This window comes from Aythya marila (assembly GCF_965140915.1).
Source record: "Aythya marila genome assembly, chromosome: 1".
Lineage (NCBI taxonomy): Eukaryota > Metazoa > Chordata > Aves > Anseriformes > Anatidae > Aythya > Aythya marila.
Genome location: NC_139042.1, coordinates 191,826,626 through 191,847,865, shown reverse-complemented (window position 1 = coordinate 191,847,865; position 21,240 = coordinate 191,826,626). Strand labels below are relative to the sequence as shown.

At 44.1% G+C, this 21,240-nt stretch overlaps 1 protein-coding gene across 1 annotated transcript in view; it reads left to right on the top strand.

Moving 5' to 3' along the window:
• Positions 1 to 18,496, top strand: part of ABCD2 (ATP binding cassette subfamily D member 2) — a 46,327-nt gene extending 27,831 nt beyond the window's left edge. The window contains exons 7-10 of the mRNA XM_082755334.1: positions 4,729 to 4,874; positions 11,289 to 11,373; positions 12,116 to 12,241; positions 14,518 to 18,496. Coding sequence (XP_082611460.1) covers positions 4,729 to 4,874; positions 11,289 to 11,373; positions 12,116 to 12,241; positions 14,518 to 14,728 — 568 coding nt within the window. The 3' untranslated portion in view covers positions 14,729 to 18,496. The remainder of the gene's footprint in view (positions 1 to 4,728; positions 4,875 to 11,288; positions 11,374 to 12,115; positions 12,242 to 14,517) is intronic.
• The last annotated feature ends 2,744 nt before the right edge of the window (positions 18,497 to 21,240 follow it).

Below are 21,240 nucleotides of genomic sequence, written 5' to 3'. Positions count from 1 at the left end.
GATACACACCCCCTCATCTTGCATCTCTAGTAGCCACTGTGGTTTGTGTTGAACTTAAAACTGTTTTTTTCACTGTCCCTGCTGTAGTGGACCTTCTGGGGATTTCAAGAGCATTTGGGCATATCTGTCAGTGTGAGCTGTGCCCTTAGCTTTCTGGATTGAAGATCCTTCAGTGCAATCACAGGCTCATCACAATCTTTCAGGTTTCCTAGGAAAGCATCTCCACGGCTGGAGCTTGGGCTCCAGTGTTATCTTCTTGAATAGGTATACCTACATTTGGAGTGTGTTTTACTTTAGGTGTCAAAAGCGTCACTCTGCACTCTGAAACCATCCCAATCTGCTTTGAAAATCCAAGCTGAAATGGAGAATCTCAGGAGTAGCGTTTCCCTTTCTCTCTCCTCCTTGGGTATGTTAAGGAGGGACGTTGTCAGACAGAGACAGAAACTTAAAAGATAGGTCAGCCAAGAATTTATAGCTGTATTACACGTTGTTTTCTAGAGGATAGAGCTTTTGCAACATAACTTGAATAACAGTGCAGTAATAACTGCAAACAGACTTGGCAAAAATGGCAAATTAGGTCTTGATTTAGTGGCATGGAGATGGGTTCCAGAATCACAAGCCTCATGTTTTTAGACTTCACCTTCCATGTAGAAAATGTTAATCAAGGTCTATGCCAAGGAAGATAGGATCATCTGACTGTACCTGGAAGCAGTTCCTTGGGCACTTACATTGGACTAATCCCTTAACTTCTGACGCCAGCCACTTAATTGAGATGTATTTTCAGTCCCTTATTTATTTCAGGGTGCTTATAATTAGGTCTGGGACCCATTCAGATTGCTTTATAGACTTTCAAAGTGTATATTGATTAGTTACTATAATTCTTTAAAGCATTATGGATGTCAGAACAGGTTAGAAGTTTTGTCAGTAGAGTTTATATTGTGTAGAAGACCAAAATAACTTTTGAATACATCTCCATCCTCCCTATTATATTTCTCTAGTATTTTGTCAGTGTCATACACAATGTCATGTGTTAAGAGGGCACTGGGGAATCGTTCACACTACAGGCTTCAGATTGCAGTATGTGTTGGGATTATCTTTCTTTCAAGCCTGTGCTCCAAGGGAGAATTCCTAACCCTTGGGAATGACAGCTCGTTACTAGGAATTTAAGTGCACCAAACTGGTATTTTTGATGCAATAAAACCATCAAACTGGCTAAAGAAGGTCCGTTTGTAGGATCTAGAATTGCCTCTTCCAATAAATACCTTGAAATTCCAGAAAAACAGGAAAAAATCAATACATTTTCTCAGCTTTCTGAACTTTTGACACCAAAGTTCTAAAAAAGAGTTACTGGGCTTAAATCCTCTCTCAAAACCAGCTCTCTTGTCAGAGAGAAAAGAAAGATAGCAATTGCAGAGCTATTACTGTCAAAGACGTGACCCCACACAGCACAGAAGTGCCTTTTGGAGTCTAAAGAATGCTTTCTTTGAGCTGGATACCCAGACACTGTCTGAAAGGGAAGACTTCGTAAGAAATCAATTATGAACAGTGATTAAACTGGAGGAGAACTTCAGGACAAAAAGACTGGTTTTGTTGTTTGAACTGCTAAAAATTTAATGAAGACAATATTTTAACAAGGAGCTTACCAGCAAAGACAAGACTTCACTCCTTCTGTATCCAGTTTCTCAGACTTCTGCTATATGTAGCTATCACACAGACGTCTGCTATATGTAGCTATCACACACGTGTAGACTCGATTATAATAACATCTGACTTTTAACAGGCTTTGTGGCATCCATGGGTAGGTAAGGAGGTTATTGTCTTCAAGTTATGGGTAGAGAAGTCGGGTTTGGTATGAGATTAACCTCATCTAACTAGACGCTCAGAAGGTAGTTACCTAAGCTAGTTGTAAGCACTGTCTCCCCACTGAGGAAGAAAGACAACCCCAGGATGAAATTCATCCCCACCCTAAAATAATTGGGATAAATCAACCGCAGAGCTGCCTCTCTTTGTTGTCAAGAGTCGCAGCCCTGAACTAGATGCCAAGAAAGATGAATTGTGCCCTCAGGGATGTGAGTGGTTCCCTCTGAGGTGGGGGAAGCAGAGCTTGCTCTCCCACTTCCAGGGACAGACCCATAGCCACAAACCATTTTTCTTTTACTTAGTTAGTAATTGATGGATTTTGCTATTCCACTGCAGGCTGGGCTTTTCTTTCAGTTTTACAGACTAGGTGGGGAGAAGTGATCCTGGTAGTACTGGTGCGTTTAGATGGGAGGCCACAAGGAAAATCCAGTTGTACCAGGAAGCGGTGCTGCTGACTCAATAAACAGCACAGGAGCGAGCGTCCTAGTGTGGTGCTTCTGAGCACTGCCTTCCTGCTTGTGTTGGAGGTTAAATCTCAGCTGCTAGTCATTATAGGGTCATACTTCACCAGGGTAAGGTGTTAATCCCCAGACAAATTATATGACAGGTAACTCTGTCCTCCTTGCTCTCTCCTGCAGCTTCACGTAAATTACACAGCCTTATGCACATCCTTCATCTACATCTAAACTTTTCTGAGCCGAGGTGGAATTGCTGTCTTCTGTCCCAGAGATGGCAGCAGTCTGGAGCAAATGAAGTGATTTCTCCATATGCATATTTCTGCATACAATAATGATTCTGGGATTCTGTGCAATAAGTAAAGACTTTTGTTGATTTTTTTGGACAGCACTGTGGAAAAGTATTGTTATCGTTACTTCATTAAGTTACATGTTTATAGTTAAGGTCTTGCAGTGTCTCCATTAATACAAATGGTTCACTGCTCTTGGTGTTCGTACAGCAGCTCACTAACCCCAAAGCAGAACAGACAGAGCAAAGAGGAGCACCAGAGCCAGTACCTGACTTGTGGTTCTGGTTTTGCTCCATCCTGCCTGCAGCAGAGACATGATCATATGTCTGTGAGCAGTTCAGATTCCCTGCTCTTCCCACCCTCAGCCAGCTGGTGGTGGAAGCAGCATGACTACAGGTGGGTACAGACTGTGTCTGCAGCACAAACAACAGTCTCTGTTCTCTGTGGCAAGAGCAAGCTGCCTGAAAGATTCCTCGTTGCTGGCCCAATCTCCTCCTCCATGTCGTCATCTCTGGGCACCACAGCTTTAGTAAGATGAGTGTTATTTTGGCAGATGAACCTCGAGGGAATTAGTTTAACTCCTGGTACCAAAAGCAAGATGGGGTCTTAAGCCTGACTGTTCTTCAGCTCTGACCTTCCCCTCTTAACTCAAAACCCTACAAATCATTCCTGGGGTGTTTCCAGCTTCCGAGACAGGATGAATAGTTGTCCTTCACAAGAAATCCTTGGAACACCATAGGAGAAGAGATGGTCAGATACCCGTGTCTCAGGCTCTTTATGTACTCTGGCTAACCACTCTACAAGCCAGTTTGTATCAGCACGTGGAGCTCAGGTGACTTCCCAGGACTGTGGACATCTGAGCCCTTTCCTTCAGGGCTGACGGAGCTGCCTGTACAGCTCATTACAGAATGTTCTTCCTCCAGTCCACTGGGCCATGATTTTCATGGTTTTCATGATTTTCCAGCTGCTTTTCAGTGTTCTGGTGGCTGATAGAAGCTGCAAGGGCAATCTTCTGCGGTGCCACCTCATCTTGCTGCCAGGGCCAGCAATCCTCGGCCTGATTGCTAAAATGATCCCTCAGAGTACATAAACCAACATTTTATCAGGAGGCATTAGAGTTCCCTAGGCTAGCCCAAATTTTGGCCTAACGTACCTCAACTGCTTCAGTCACATCAGCTCCAGGACTTACAGTGAGTCCTCACAAAGTATCCAGGCCACTCACTGCACCAACATGGTTGATACATGGTGACATGGTACAACATGGTGCCACAGTCACTGACCGTGTTTGTGACTGGATGGGGCAGGTGAAAACAGGAATTACCAACACGGGGCCTTTATGTTTTGTGCAAACAGGCCTGGCCTTTGGAAACTGAAGCTGGATTTGGATCACTTGAAATAGATAGGGCTATTTTCACACTTACTGTTGGCATTTGTGTATTTCTTTCCCTTACTAATTAGGAAATAATGAAAACTAAAACAAAAGCTGTGTCAGAGGTCCTGCATGTGCTCCGTTGGCCTGTGAGTGAGGCTCACCAAGTGGTGTCATACATGGGTGGGAGGCAGCTGGTGTCTTAGGGTGCCTTTGCTATCCTAGCCTGGTTGGCCTGATACCATCTAAATAGCTGTAAAACTGTTCTTCAGGATGACTTTGTTTAGAGACTAGGAGAATTTTTCGGGCCTGGGCTGTACCAGGGGCTGTGCACAGCCCAAAACGCGAAAACTGCCCATGGTTCAGGGACTGGGCTGTGACTGAGGCCCTGGCTCCAAAGTGGAGACAGCTTATCTTAGTAAGACAGATGAGATTGCCAGGTCAGGGAATGTGGAGGTTCAGAAGAAGCTCCTGATTGCAAATAAAAACCTTCAAAAAGGGCTCTGAGGTAGATTTTTATTCTGTCATTTTGTTTTTGTGGTAGTAATACCCATATTGCTATGTTGTAATCTGCTGTTATGTAAACAATGTGTTGTCCCTAAGGTAAGTTTAGGAAAACATTCACCCACGATGCAACCACAGATAAATCCAATTTTAGGTGCTTAAAGCATTATACTGTACTCACAGATTGTCAGCAAGATGCACTCACCTGGAGCCAGCTCTGGATTGCCAGTTTCTCTGTATTGTTTCACAGGCCCTATATGTCCATTGGAACGCTACGTGATCAGGTCATCTATCCAGACTCCGTGGAAGACATGCATGAGAAAGGCTACCAGGATCAGGATCTGGAGTGTATCCTGCAAATGGTTCATCTGTACCACATAGTTCAAAGAGAAGGAGGTAAACTGCTTATTTTTGTAAAAAGCTTCACAAAATCCATTATTTGTGTGTGTGTGTTAGTGAGACTGACTTTTACTTATTGAACACGCAAAGCTGGATCCAGACCTGTGTTTGTGGGAGCTGCACAACTTCATGTTGCTGCTAATGGAGGGAGAGGAGCTAAATTGCTCCTTTCCTCTGCAGCAAATCCATGCCCAGCTGAATGTTCTTGTTCTGTTGTAAAGTCCAGTCGTTTCATGGTATTATGAGATCTCCTTTCATATTTGTAGAAAATGTTGTGTCCTAAAACCTTGTAGTGTCACTGACTACACCAACTGTGCAAAAGAGGAGACAGTGTAAATACACCAGTACAGTAAAAGTTGAAATGCTAAAGGCTTCTGCTGAAGCTTTTCATGGCTTTTCTTTCCCTCAGCACAGCATTAATTTTCTTCCTGTTGTTCACACTAGCAGCCACTAGTATCTAGTTTGAATCCCCTCACCCCCAACATTACACTTTTAAAACAAACATAGGACAAAGTTGGTACCATTTAGAGGGAAGAAGGAGGCTCTCCAAACCCCTCCAGGGAGGTGGCATTGGAAGTGCTGGATGTACCCTACCAGTGATGTACTCTGCCAATCATCAGTGCTCCTTTTTGAGAGAGTCATTTGGGTGCATTGCCTTGTAACGTGTGCTTGGAGTCTCTCAGGATCATTGTGATGACTGAGTAGTGCCTCAGCCAGTGAGAGTCCCAAGGCAACGTCTAAATTCCCATTCCTGCGTGGCAGCCTCTTGGTCTGTTCAAAAGGCAGAAGGTGTACTGGATTTTAGAGTGGGGAGTAGTAATCATTTACAGCAGCAATTGTATGACTACAGATAGTTCTCCACCTCACAGCTGTGTTGATAGACTCTTATCTTGTCGTGGGTTAATGCTTCTTAGTTAAGAAAGTAATAATGACTGTTGACCCTCAAGATACAGTAGAACATAAAAATCTGTCATCGTGCTAATTCTTGTTGTTATTCAAGTCTGATACTGTGACACAGGGATTGAAAAAAGGGGCAGGGAACTAAACGCAGTGATTGGAATAATTGCAGAGAAGGCCTGTACTCACTGCACTGACATTAGAGCTATTAGTTAGTATCCCTGAGTCATTCACTTCTCTACGTGGGGTGTACAGATTGCAGAATGAGCAGATGTGCTAGCATGGGGAGCTGGACGAGGAGAAGCAGTTAAGATGTAAGTGGCAGGAAGCCATGGCGGAGTGTGCGTTCATGGCCTGTTGGTACTTGTAGGCGTACTGAACAGCACGTGGTCCTCAGCAGCCAAAACCATATCCCTAGTGGTCTCTGAAGGCACATCGCTGTGGTTTGTGACCCTGCAGCTGGAGCATGTAAGCGTTGATGGGGCAGTTACTGGGCTCCACCTCTCAGATGCCAGTGCCTCGGGTTGGTTTTCTGAGCTGCCAAGCTCAAAACCCAGGTTTGGATCAGTCTTGCTCCACCGTCTGTGCCAAAGGACAGTAATAATTATTGCTGACCCCATTCTTGCTCTTCTGCTTGTCTAACTGCACAAGTGAGACTTAGGAAGCAATCTATAAAGAGGACAGTGTTAACGTTCATTGGTACTGTATCAAAGCTGCAGTCAGGATAAGGGAGCACTGTGCAAAAGTTGGCAGAAACAAATGTTACAAAAACTTTCTTAGACTGCAATCTAAAAGGACACAAGTGGGCAAAGCCGGAAAACAGAGGGAGAGATTACCACATACCAGGAAGTTTTTAAGACCATAATACACTTACTTAGTCACTTTTCTCCATGGGCATTTGCAGTGCAAAGGGAGGAGAGACAGGAAATCTGTGACATATGATTCGACACGTTACACGGATTTCATATACTTAGGTATTCTTCAGAGCTCCCCCCGTCTGGGTCAAAGGCTTGTATTCAGGGTTTTGAACTAGCAAGCCAGAGAAACGTTTCTTGAGAGTGAACAATTGATTATTTTTTTTTTGTTTATACAGAGCTGTTTTATTTTTATTATTTTTTATTTCAGTCTTTTACTTAAAATTAGATTTTTAAACTAAAATTATTTCTATTAGAAATTGAATGTTTTGTTTGCAAAATAATGAAAAGTCCTATGTAAAGCTTGCAGAACAAAGGATTTACCCCAAATAGTCTCTTTTTTTTTTTTCTTTTTTTTTCTTTTTTTTTTTGGCAAACTGCTTTGATGGTTGACAAAAAACAATGCTGCCCAATAGGAAAAAGTTTTGCTGAAAAATTCCCAGTGAGTTTCTGTTTTCGTATTGTGCACATTTTGTGAATGTGCAGCATCTGGAAGAAAGAAAAAAAAAAAAGCCAGCAACAAAACCAATTTTAGTTATCCATATTCTTGGGTATATATGCAATACATCAATGCTGTTTTCAACCAGTTTCCATAAACAGATCCAAGAATGGAGCTGTCTATCAATCACCTAGTTACAGAAACAAAACATAATTCCTCAATCCTTTTTCTTTAGATCCTCTTCACCTCCATAGCCTTTCTGTCTCTTCCCCTTTCACCTATCCCCTGCAGTGCTGTGCCTCTACCAGACTAGTAGGTCCGCAGGGCACGGCCCCGTTGCTTTAATTGACCACGAATGCCACACACATATAATACCACGCTGTACAGTTTTGTGCAAGTCTGCTCCCTGTGGGCAGTTAGGAAAAGGCAGATGGAGCCAGCATTACACAGCTCTGGCTCTGAATGTGTTTGTCCTGGAGTGACTTCATTGTCTTTGGCTGAGTTATTTGCACATTGCATCAGTTGAAGGGTCACCAAAATCCAAGGGTAAAGTGGCCAAAAAAAAAAAGCCTGATATTATTCTCGCTGCCAACGGCATAAATTCCCATTTTTTTGCAGCAATAAGGCTTGACCCAATTAGAAGTAAGTAGAATAGTCAGAAGAATAAAGAGGCCAATTTGGCATTTATGTTCAGTGTTACCCTTACGAAACCTTTTTTAATCCGTAGCAGCTGAATGCACCAAAACCAAACCAAGCAAACAGAAACCCCACCGACAGTACCACCCCCACAACACCACCACTCCTGACGTTGCTGAGCCCAAGCCCTACATAAATCTGGTGCAATTCCCGTGGCAGCAGCCCCCCTTGCAGCAGGGGCCAGGATGCCCTTCCTGCAGAATCCCACAGCGGTGTTTAGAGGAATGCCATTCCCCTGCCTACCTTTGCCCTCCAGCCTGTCTGCACTCCTTAACTTTGTCCTCATGTAAAATACTAGAAAACTTGGCAGAAGCTTGAGCGGGGTGATGCTGATGATTTAAGATTACCTTGTATTGTAATCGGTGCAGTGAGTCATCCCGAAGAAACTTGCGTGCATGATATTAATGCCATTCAGTAATGCATTCAGTAAGGTGCCCCATCAATACCTGCAAAGTTGCTAGCAAAATGAGGAAAACAAGGTTATATGCAGCATGGGTGAAGAAAAGGCACATCCAGAAGTCTGAAGAATATTACGGAGATCTACAGTAGGTATCCATAAAATGTCTTTTTTGACCTGCTGTGAAAATCTGCATATATTTAGCGAGTGTCAACAGCGCTGGAGCCATAGGCTCGTGGCAGCCTGTCACATGGGGGAAGCCGTGAGTGCGTGTAGCAGCTTGCTGGATACAGGACCAGGCCTGCCCGCTCAGGGCTGATGACATTACTGAACGGGTTCGACCTGTTTATGGTTTCTCAGCACCCCAGATTATAATTATTCCTCATTATTTTGCACATTTGTCATTCCTCTGGGTCTTGTCCAGGGAGCCATTATGCTAAGCCACGTATAAGCACACTGACAAGCACATTTCCTCTCGCCGAGATTTTTCCATCTGATCATTTCAGCCCTGGATTTGCTTTTGTTAATGCCACGGACAGCAACTCTGGCGTGCTCTGCTGGCTTTTCCAGTGGCTCTGAAAGAGCCACAAATCCCTGCAGTGCCACGCTGAGCTGGGCCTCATGCCATTGATTGTCTCTTTGTTCATCAGGAGTGGGCTCCCTGGCTGTAGTTTGCTGCTGTGGCCTCTGTCCTGTCTTGCTACCATCCTCCAGCCCATGTCTGTTGAGCTGCATTGGAAAATGATAAATTGGGAAACGGAGCTTTTTAACTTCTTTCTTTTTATTTGGCATCTGGATGTTGTCTGGCATGTAAGTGCAATGATGGACAAGGATGCAGGATGCATGGCGCTACAGACCCCAGATGTAATCCTTTTTTTAAAGTCAAATTTAGCTTTTTTTTGTGTTTGTTTTTCCTTCAGAAAACTTAGGAAAAAGAATTGTAAAAGAAACCCTGCAAGAAAACAAGCTGCTGCTGTCATGAGGCTATCGCTGATTTCTGCTGACAGCTGTGTGTGTTTCTGTCACCAGTGCTCTGCCCCAGCACACTGCGTGTGTTATTTGTCTTCCTGGTTGCAGAAGGCGTTTCTGTGGCATCTATTGTTCATCGCATCTGCATCGTATCATGTGCAGTCAAAGGCTGTGTGTACCAAGGAGCCTGGTGAGGAATTTGGGCTCTGAAAGCCAGGATTATGCTGGTACCTCTGAGAGTGTTGTGCTGCGTTCATGGACAAGCCGTTTCTTCTCTTTATTTGTAAAACGGCTGTAGCTGTAGGTGCTGAAAGCCCCTGACTTGGCTGATGGTTTTGGAACGCTAAGGTCCTTTCGTGACCTGCTCCATGCCAGCAGCAAGGAAAGAGAAACAAGCAGATGCATTATTGTTAATGCACAGTAGGAAGTTAGTTTATTGGGAGTGAGATTGCCTTAAGTGTTCAGAGGAAATAGCTCAGACGTTAGAAAATAATTTTTGAAATGGCAAAGGGATGATGTGAAAATGGATCCTTCCTTGTCTATTGTTTAAGACATTCCAAGGGGTGAGCAGGGAAGTTGAGAGAGGGAGCGAGGTAGCAGGAGGCAAGATACTAATATTAAGTCAGAATATAAGTTGAAGTGACCCCAGAAATGCTGTATCCTGGTGAGCTGAGGCTAGCTCTTACCCCTTCAGGAAAATCAGAGAATGGGTTTGCTGGCTTAGGGACATGGTTTAGTGGGAGACATTGGCAGCAGGGTGATGGTTGGACCAGAAGATCTTGGAGGGCCTTTCCAACCTTAATGCTTCTGTGATTCTATGATTTCCTTCCCATTTTGCAGCCTTTCCACGAACCTCCTTCTCTCTCTGTCCATTACTCATAAAGCAGCTGATCTGAGCAGAGGAGCCGCTTCCATGGGCACACGAGCACACCCACCCACAGCCTAGCTCAGATCCAGAGCTCCCATCACAACTCAGCCCTGGAGATCATCGATATTCTCAGCTTTAACATCAGCAAACATAAACAGCAGTTCAAATGTCACCTTCAGAAGTGTAGCTGTTTCTGTGGCTTTCGTGAGGGACTGATCTGGGACTGATCATCAGAAACAGCTTGTGTGCATCTGTCCCCTGTCCCAGAGCTGATCTGGGTGGCGATCCAGTTGAGCATTACACAGCTCCCTCTCTGCTGGGAGCCAGGTGCTGGGAAGCACTGGGATCCTTAAGCAAGAAATGAAAGGAAACTAAGGAAACACTGTAGGATCGGTAAAGGTGACGTATTTCTGATGCACACGTGTGCTTTTTAAATCTATGTACACGTTTATAAAAAAAATCTTGACACTACTTTATAATTCACAAGCCCCCTGTAAGTCTGCAGATACAACAACACATCCCCATCCTGCTGCATGCAGCTGACAGTGATAAGATAAAAGTCAGCTGGAGGCCTGCAGAATATTAAATAATAACACCCAGTGCTATACGGCTGTGAGTCACTTCTAAATACAAGGTAGCAGGAAGTTTGTATGTAAAAGCCTCCTGTCTGCATGCACGGGTTTGTGCATTAGCTACTTGTCTGGGCACACAGAATGCAGCCCTGGGTCTGCATCTGTGCTTCTCTCGAGTTTGCTGACTCACAGCAGTGAGAGGAGTCAGGCACTAAACATTGTCATCTGATGCTGCTGTTTATGGATTTTTTTTTCTCTCTACATGCTGAACTTGTTTTTAAATTTCCACTCAAATCTGCTTTCCTTTCAAGGAGGTATAGCAAATGGTTCCATAAAACACACGTGACAGAGAAATGGTTAGTTACACACAGGTCAGAGATGTTTCTTCACAGAGATGGTAAGTGAACAGTAAACATACGATGGAGAAAGTTAAATTCCTCTTTCAAAGTTGGCATAGTATTTGTGACATTTTTCCAACTGAGTGCCAGTGGAAAAGCACTGAAGTATTTCTGAAGTGATCCAGAACCCTGAAGGTCTCTCCTGCAATGGAAGTGCTCTTCATGATTTTGGTTGGGGATTGCAGAGATGTTGCAAGTAAAGGTGTATTTCCTTCATCAGCTCACGTTGTCCTGACATGTTTTGTTTGCATTTTTTGTAAGGCTGGGATGCCGTCATGGACTGGAAAGATGTCTTATCAGGAGGAGAAAAACAAAGGATGGGCATGGCTCGCATGTTTTATCATAAGTAAGCATTTGGGTTTGTTATTTAAATAATATTTGAAAACGAGGAAGAGTTTTGGAGGTCTGCTGTAATAGTTTGAGCATTTGTAGATGGAGATTTCCATGCAGTGTGCCCTACTGCTAGACTGCTGTGTAGGACTGCAGACCTTGTCATTTGCTCATATAATCTCTGCTTTTAGTTTGGACAATGCTTCTTAATTAAAATTTGCTTTTGGAAATGTAGCGTAACATTTTCTGCATGTTCTTTTCTGCATCTAATCGGGCACAAATGCCTTCCCAACATCTGTCTTACAAATATTGCAGCAGTCTGATGACTGCTTTAGAGGCTACGGGAGTTGGAAAGCCAAGCTCCACATTGTTTTTTTTAATTTTGGAGACTGCAAACCCTGCAGAGGCAGCCCAGTCCATACCCAGCAGTGAACAGAAACTTTCCGAGCTGCCTGTAGTTACAGCATGCCTTGTTGACAGAACGAAGTAACACCAGGTCAAACTGGGGCACAGCAGTTAGATCGCTGTGTGCTCACAGGGACCAGGAAATAAAACTCATTTTTCCTGGAAGCCACGTCTGCACCTAAAAAATGCTTGGGAACTTGGAGTTGGTGCTAGGCAGCTTCCAGCTGCAAATGAGGGGCAGCTGGCTTGTAAAAAACAGCTCTCTGCTTCTTCTTGTCCTCTGAATTAAACATCGTATGTGGGAATATTGTCCAAAACGTAGATGACTTACATTCTTTATTTACTTTTGCAAGGCCAAAATATGCACTGCTGGATGAATGCACAAGCGCGGTAAGCATTGATGTTGAAGGAAAAATATTCCAAGCTGCGAAAGCCGCTGGGATATCCCTGCTTTCTATAACACACAGACCTTCTCTTTGGTAAGTATCTCCAAGAATTTGTCATGGTCCTTGCTTTTAGCCTTCTGCAGACGTAGATTGGCCTTTGTTCTATGAACTAGGACAGTTGTTTAATCAATAGCTACTGCACTTTTTAAGGTAACCTGTCTAAAATAATAGCAATGTAAATGCATTTAACATTGATTTCTTTCATTTTTTGACACATACATTATTCCTCTTTCTAATTTTTTTTAAATGTGTGGCAGTTATTAACTATAAATAGCAACATGCAGGTAGCTAAGGGGCAGTTAATTAGTCCACTACACCACAGCCAGAATACCTCTCACCAGATTATTCTATAAAGATGACGAGATCCATGAGCTGTCTGGGGGAATGCTTGGGAGAAGATGGGGAACATGGCAAGTGAATCACCTACACTTTGTTCTTTCAGAGGAATCGATGCATCCATATTAAAACTTATGTCGTATAAAAACTGTGTCAAAAATATGACATAACTTCAGTCATGTCCTGTATCTGTAGGGCCCATGAGCTTTCAAAGTTTGATTGTCTATTAAAAAAAAACAAAAACAAACAATAAACACTAGAATTCTGAGAAAAATCGTTCTAGTGAGATGATGCTAATTATGGACAAGTCCCTCAAAGGAAGTAAATACAGTTGATGAATACATAAAACAACCAAATACTTAAAGGGCAAAAGGAGATGAGATGGTGTAAGCTGACATTAGCAGAGGCTATTTGTTCTGAAGTCCTTGGTCTGTACTAGAGTCAGGTTGTTTGCTTTTTTAAGCTGATGACAAAATTGGATCAGAACCCGAATTTTAAGAAAAAATTGGTGTTCTGATAGGAAAAATAAAATAATACAGACACATATTTTTAAAATGATTTAAACTATACTTAAAAATAAAAGGTTTTTTAATTTTAAATTTTTTGAAGTTGGCATTATTTCAAACCACTGCTCAAGAATATAGGTATTTGAGAGCATCTCACCTACAAATAGTGATGATGCAGAGGGAAATTCTGCCAAAGAGCTTGTGAGAATGACCTTTGAGTTCAGTTTCCCATGGACATTTCTTGTTTTCTAGTATTAATGCTGTTCAGGAAGGTTTGCAGCCTTCACAGTATTAATGAAATTACCAGAAATCTGGTAACTTATGGGGATCAAGAATTGATAAAAGCAGGTGGATAGATAGGATGTGATGGCTTTGTTCTGGAGAAGTAAAAAACAAGTGCTGAGTATTCAGAAATAAACATCAAATGCCTTTCATCAGGTATGCTTCCATAGGGACTGCACTGTATAGACAAAGATCAGGGCTGCATGTTGCTTTCTCCTTATGATTATACCAGGCACTGTTTGCTCTTTTATTCAAAATATTGGCTACCTTCCTGTACCACAGCAATTAGATGTCTCAGTCATCTATCTTAGCTTCCTGATTTTCTTTTTGTTTTATTTTTTATGGGTGAAAAAATAGAGGGACGGTTTAAGCATTTCGTGTCACAAAGAATAATATGAAAGAAGGGGTGAATGTAAGCCTGAAGTTGAATCTCTTTTGAGCCTCATGTCATAAGCTATTGAGTTTATTAAACTGTCACATTCCCCGGATGGAATTTCTAATCACTGTTTTGTGACATGTTTCATCTTCTATAATTTATAGTGATAAATTACACAGCCGTAACAGCAGCTCTGAGGGAACTCTTGCACCTCCTGATAAATGTCCTGTCAGGTCTTGGCAAACTCCACACACACGTACACCTTTGAATATTTTTAGTGCACACACCCTGACACACAAAAGATCTGTGACTCTTACACAGACTTTAATTTGGCTCCTTGCAGTATTTTAGGACTGGAGGTTTATTTACCCAACCTTATAAAATGAAGGGGAACAAACTGGGGTGTAATTTGAACAAGCTGCTTTTATCAGTAGCATCAGGTGCATCATGCCTGAATGCACTGGGGCACACGTTCCCTTTCCTTACTCTGAAGAGAAGGTATTATTTGTGTGTGCAACAGACTGCAGCTGGGAGGAGTGTTGGTCAGGGGTTATGATCAGATATCTGTAATGTCACTGGAGGTGAAGGCCTAGGGAAGTCCTGGTGACAGGCTTTGAAATACCCAAACCCCTTATAGGAGAGCGCCCTGGGTTTATGAGTCACTGAAAAGCTTGTGAAAGTCTTACCAGTGATCCAGGACTGGACAACACTCATCTTCCTGAGTGACACCACTGAAAACAGACACAGACACCCAAACTGTGTGCAAAAACGTGTGTGCAAAATTACTGATGTTCTGATTTCTGACGCAGGAAGTACCACAGTCACTTGCTGCAGTTTGATGGACAAGGAGGCTGGCGCTTCGAGCAGCTGAACACGGCCGTCCGTCTGTCGCTGAGTGAGGAGAAACAGAGACTGGAGTCCCAGCTTGCAGGAATTCCCAAAATGCAGCAGAGACTGAACGAACTGTGTAAAATGCTGGGAGAAGACTCAGTGCTTAAAAAAATGGACAAAGAGGAATAAATAATTTATGTTTTATGTTTTTAAAAGTATTTTTTTAGTTAAAAGCATTACAAGTTCAGACATTATCCTTTGCATGCATTGTGCTAGAGGCTTAGAGCATAGAGAAACACAGCCAGCAAAAAATAATGCTCTGAATGCTACGTAAGACTTCAGCATTTTAGTATTAAGGAAGAACGCGGTGGAACTGTGAAAAGAAAATAAGCAAGTGCACAGAGTATGAGATTAGTCCTCGCAGCTTATGTTAATTCCTAGTGAAAGCTCAATTCACTGCAAAGAGCTACCAACACTCTTAGGTCTTGTAGGTGAGTTTTGGCCTGAGACCTGGCCTGCAGAATGTGCTCTTGTACCAGGTCACTGTGTGCGTATGATATGCCTGCTACGCAGGGCGAACCTGGCATGAAGCTCAGGCATGGAGCACGGCAGAGGCAGCTTCTGGGTGAGTGCATGCAAAAGTCTCACTTGGGTATAAGAAGCATTCTTCCAGCCTGTGTAAAACAAAACTCCTGTTCTACTACTGAGTCGCATACACACCTTTACCCGCGTTTCCGTAGGAAATAACGTAAGAGGCTGACCAGAAGGTGATTGTCTGAGCAACTGACTGCCCTTGTGACAAGGGAAAGAGGGATGGAGCTGAATATGTAACATACAGGTGCTGTACTTGATGCTGTTGTGCACAGCTTCGGAGGCTCTTTGCCCTTGGTGATGCATCAGATCCTTCGGGGAATTATTTGTATCCTGTTCATAACCTCTCGGGGAGGGGATGTAGCACTGAGCCTGGCATCAGGAGACTTTGTTTGGCTTGACTAAGTCTTTCGTCTGCTTCAGGAGCCTGATCCAGCCACTGGAACTCTGACCCAGCTCCTCTGTTGGTAAAATCGCAGCATAGACACTGAGACACTTTGTGATGGGAAGGGCTGCAGGAGAGGAGAACGGTGGCTTCTAACCCTACACTGAATTCTCAGGCATGCCACTTAAAACGCTCGGCACTTACAAAGGGCTGTGAAAAGCTAGAACATTTTATAACCACTAATTGCTGCCTGCCATGTTTTGTTAGAGTGGGTGAGCACCGTGCTCCCTGTGGGCAAGCAAGAGAGCACAGCGGTTACAGCTCTGCTTCCAGGTTTGCTCCCAGGATGTGCCAGCTACTGCGGTGTCCCCGGTCAGTCGGGAGGGCTCCGAACTGAAACTCCCTGAGACCTCAGAGCTGGCCTGAGTGCCTTGCTGGAGGCCAAACTCAGTGAACTAGAAATAAAGATAGGAGAGCAGGAGCCACATCTCAGAGTAGGCTGTCTTCCTTCTCACTGTGCGTGCTAGACTTGCTGCTTTGGCTGTTCCCCTGTGGCTCTTGCACCAGAACCTGGAATAAGTTTGGTCTCTGTCCTGCTCCTCCGGAGTCTGTGGCTTGAATGCAACCCTGTACTTGTTCTGGTGACAGCTCTCATTAGTTTTCTCTGCAGAGTGCCCTAGGACATCTCACTGACACGGAAAGGAGTGCTCCTGGGAACCTCTGAAAGGGATGAGGAATTAAGGTTCAAATAATAAGGTGTTGTGCTGCAAAGTACAGGTGAAGCACAAAGCACAGGTCAGCGGTGTGGTGGATGACTTGTGCGTGCGTTTTAATCTGCGAGTGTCTCTGCTTGTCCCTCCCCCTGCAGGCTAGCTTTCCTCCCTCTCATCTTCAAAGACAAATTTGTAACTGCTGAGGAAAGAAGTCAGCCAAGAATCTGTTCATGAAGATGACTGATGATTTTAAGCCCTGCGTGTTTCTGAGTTATGTTTCTCGCATCAGGTGCGTGCCGTGTGCCTGCCCTTGCCTTTGTGCATACCTTTGTGCTAGCACAACCCGGCCACAAAACCACTTCTCCAAAAGGTCCTCCCGAAGCAGGAGCTGAGGTGGAGGAAGGGGAACGACTGTTATGCACTTTACTGTGTGGCTGGGAGCTAAAGCAGGGTTGTCCCGTCCCCAAATGAGGAGGACACTGAGGAGCACCGAACGATCGGCCTGGTTGGGCATAGCTCCCAGTTACAGCTCCCAGCCCCCCACCGAAGCTCAGCACCACGGCACTTGACTGCTTGGGAGCTGTTACTGGTGAGCACAGCACCCCAAAATCTGCTTTATCGCCTCGCAGAGATCCAGCTGCCATCTGTTCTGGCCCAACAAAAACAAAACAAAAACTTCTGAGGGCACTGCTTAGAAGGAGAAAGTTTTTGTTGGTGGTGGTGTTTGTTTTTTAATGAAGTTCTGCATAAAATGTACATCATGACTGATGAAATTTTAATGGAAACTGGAATTGCACTAGAATCAATGTGATAGTATTTTGCTTTGAGTTTGCTATGTGTTTTTTGGATCCAGTGATAGACTTGGCCGTCCCCATTCAGTAATAGGGTGTAAAATAACCCAGCGTCCCGCTCTGCTGTTTGCAGGCATGAAAAGAACATGAGAGTGCTGATAGGAAAATAAAACCCTTCCCTAAATAGGATTTGCCTGAGTAATACCAAGCCAGTTTTAGAAGGATTTTCCGTGCTGGTGATTCATTCTTCTTAAAGTCAGTTTTGTGGTTTGAAGAGAAGCTGCCCTGGAGATTTGCTCTGCAAACGTCTGGCTTGTTCCAAATGCCAACTGAGACAGGAGCCTCTGGTTCTGTTTTTAGAGAGTTTTGCCTCTGGTGTGATCGAGGGCAGCTCTCTTTGTGCTGCTTGAGACATGGCCAGGGAAGCAAGAGCAGAAGTGCAGGCTCCCCGCTCAGGGAATTGCTCAGGTTGATGCTCTTCTGCAGCCAGCATCGAGGGAGCATGGGGCTGTTGCAGTGCTCCCAGAGAGGGCCAGAGCAGGGCAGGATGCCTCGGTGGAATCCTTTTTCTTGGTACAAGGAGAGTTAGCCATCAGTGTCTGTTCTCTTTCTGGCTTCCAGGAGCTGTGGCTCCCTGGGAAGCCAAGGAGGCGACATCGTGGCTCTCCTAAATGGTGCATCTAGCAGGAGCTAGGCAGATCCCACTCTCAGAATGGATGTGGCATAGTGTTGGGTGTCTGCAGCCTCCCGGGGCAGCCTCTCATGCCCCAGCACTCAGGGCAGACTGGGCTTGGCTGGGTCTGCATCCTAAAGAAGTAAAGCGTTGAGCAAAACTCACACCAGTCTCAATCACGGAGTAACCATACAATAAAAATATTAAATATCCACATCAGCTCATGCAGATAATGTTGGGATTTTTTTTTTTTTTCTAGAGTTTTCAAAATGGAAGCAAGCATTTTCTGTATGTGGGATTTCAGTATTTTAACCTAGGAAAAGTTTGTTTTTCTCTTAGTTTTGGGACCAGACTATTTTGTGTTTTAGATTCGGAAGCCCTCCTTCTGCAGGAGTCGAAAAACGTAAGAATCTTGAAAGGATTTTTTTAAAACCAGTGGGATCTGTGTTTAAGTGAGGAATGAAGGACTGGGTATTCGATGGTGTACGTTTAGGGAAAACTGCAATAAAAATGATATCCTAAAGCAAACGAACAAACACGTCCACAGGCCCCTCAGTATGTCAGAATTGTCATAATGCATGTCAAAGCCAAGTTTATGAGCCTATGATCAGATTTCAGTCGTATATGGAGTGAAATCACCCTACTGAGTCGTTCATACAGCTTGAGAGAACTGAACTGCTAATCGAATGTGTCTTTGTTTCGTTTCTGTTTGATATTAATGCCTTTTTGAGAGCAGACAATTTATAAAGCAATAAATTATGCTTTCCAGTTGTAATTTATTCCAACTTCAAATAAAACAAGTTGCATTTACTTTGCCTTTGCAGTTTACCTTACGAATCGTGCATGGAGCAGCCGAGGCCCATGCGAGAGCTGTGCCGGTGCGCTCCGGGGACCCCTTCCCGTGCCTTGTTCCTGTGACGGGGTTGGGAACCAAGGGGTAGGTGTTGTGTCCACCCACGAGCTGGCTTGGGTCCAGCCAAGTCAGAGAGCACTGACAGAGCAAAGTCCAGGGCGTGAGCCATGAGAAACGCACATTTTGGGATTTTGGGGGGTTGTAGGACCACACTAGGGCTCCTCACAGCACGAGGAGACAGGCTGGACTGCGGTGGGAGGTGATGCTGCACGTGGCTTTCATGGTTTTTTTGGAAGATGCATTGGTTTTTGTTCCTTGGAGAGCGTCCCCGCTTCGTGGGCAGGCCAGCAGAGAGCTGGCACCATGTGCTGGCTGAGTAGAGGTGTTCAAAGGCCTGGTACAGCTGAAAATTCCTGGTCAGTGGGGAATATCTGGAAGAACACCTCACAGGGCCTAACTTCTGATTAGGGCTCATTCTGCGGCACCTGCTTTGTGCGTTTGAAATTAGTGCCTTTAACCCCATGTAAACGAGGCCGTCTATGACAGGGCAGCAGTGAAGTGTAAGAAACACTGCACCCACCCAGTGCAAGTTTGGTCTGCATGAAGAATCTGTTTTTAAAGAGAGTAATTAAAAAGGAGAGAGAGAGATTGTGGCCGGTGGCCGATCTGGGGCTGAGGAGCCAGCCGGGCCCCGGGCTGAGTGCCTGGTAAGAAACCAGACTGGGAGGAGGTCTGGGAAAAAACAGGCCGAGGGAACCCAAGGGCAGAGCTAGGCGAAATCCCCTGGGATTGCAATGCCCTGGTGCAGGCTGAGGCTCAGGGAGCAGAGTATGCCTTGACATGATTGAAAATCACCAGGAGAGAAGATTCGGAGCCACAAAAGCCAAGCACAGAGCTGCGGGCTCCAGGTTAAACTGGCAAGCGAGAGTAGAGCCTGCTATTAGGGAAGGAGAAGAGGAAAGCACTGGACTACCTTGGAGTTTGCAAGCACTCCATGGGGAGGACACACGGTCAGGAGCACAGGATGCTGAAGCACAGCAAGATCTGGGACTCCAAAAGCCAGCAGGACTTTCATTATGCTGAGGTCCGAATGTGAGTGTAAGTTTTTGAGTGCAAGTCTCCACCGTGTCGCTAAACTTGTCACGAAGAAGAGTCCGAAGTGAGAGAAGGTGGCGGGGGAAAAGTCCCCAAAGAATTTTCTCTGTTGGATAATTTTATGTTGACTGTGCAGCTTCAACTTCTTAGCATCAAAATGAAAAAATCAGTAAAAACAAGGCTTTTTAACATCTTTCAGAAGTTTACTCTTCTAAAGTGAGAGATCATTTGCAAACTAAAAATGTTGCTTAATTGCCTGGGAGGTTGGGTGTTGATTGCTTTGTGTTTTGTTTTGTTTTGTTTGCTTTGCTTTTTTTTTCCTCCTTATTTTCTCTGTTTTTACAGGGGATAAAGGGAATAATTAAACCTCCTTTGGGTAGGTTTCTTGGTGTCTGTTCATTAAATAATCCTAAACTGGAGAAGAAGGGATTTGGAAAAGATGGAGATGCCACATATCTGCTGTCATCAAACATACAGGGACAGGCTGGCCCTGTCAGCATTTGTAGGATAACACAGGTATCAAGAGAGACAAAAACACTCATTTATTTTTTGATTTTAGTATGAAAATTGTAAAAAAAAAAAAAATAATAAAATAATGTAAAAATAGTAAAGTTTAGTTAGATAGAAATGTCTTTGAAATGAAGTTTTATATTTGCTCCGTTGTAGAGCCAGATTTCAAGTAGATCAGATTCATAATGATTTTGCTAAAAATTTGGGTCTTTGGAAACAGAAATCATTTTCACTATAATTGACACCATAATTTTCATGCAAATCCAACCTATTTCACATTGAAATAACAAAAAAATAATCACATTCACTAATCCTCCAATATCTTCTCCTTTTATCTCAAACTTTTTCTCCTCATCTATAGCCATGAAGTGCCATAAATACGTTGGGTTTATTAGAGACCTCTCTCTCAGCTGCTGTGTTTCTGTGTCAGAAGATTTGGAGATCTCTCTCTTTATTATATGGGTTTCACTGAGTTTTCCCTGCCCACCCTTCCTGCCCACTTTCCATCCCCTGCTCTTGCTTTGTTTCGAGCCAGCCCGGAGCTGGTGCCCTCCATGCAGGAGGCAACAAATGCAACAGCCGGAGGTGAGAAAGCTTTGCGAGGTGCCCGCTCATAATAAGACATCCTTGCACTGAGCAAACTCTTCCCAGTATCAGTTTCTGCATGCGATGCCAGGGTGCTATAAAAGCTGTGGAGCTCATCCTCACGAAGCACAACCAATCCTCTCCTAATCCTAGCAAGGGCTCATCAAAAGCATGCAACTGCTTTTCATAACGTGCTTCAGAGTATTGTTAGGTAACGCGTAAACATAAGCAGCTCTTAAATAATTACAGGTCTTCAACCAAAAATCCCTTTATATTTTGGATGAAATGGTAGCCACGGAAGCAGAATTATGAAAATCCCCATTTCCTAGCATGCGAGGAGGAGCAGTCCCAGCCTCTTGCCAGCTTGCTCAGACTCCTGTGCTGTAATCATGGTGCAGAGCTCCAGCCCGGCCTCATCTCTAATCTTCACTTGTGTATGTGCCATGCGGCTGATTACTGAGCATCAGAGGAGAAGGGCGCTGTTTATTAGACATTTGACACATGT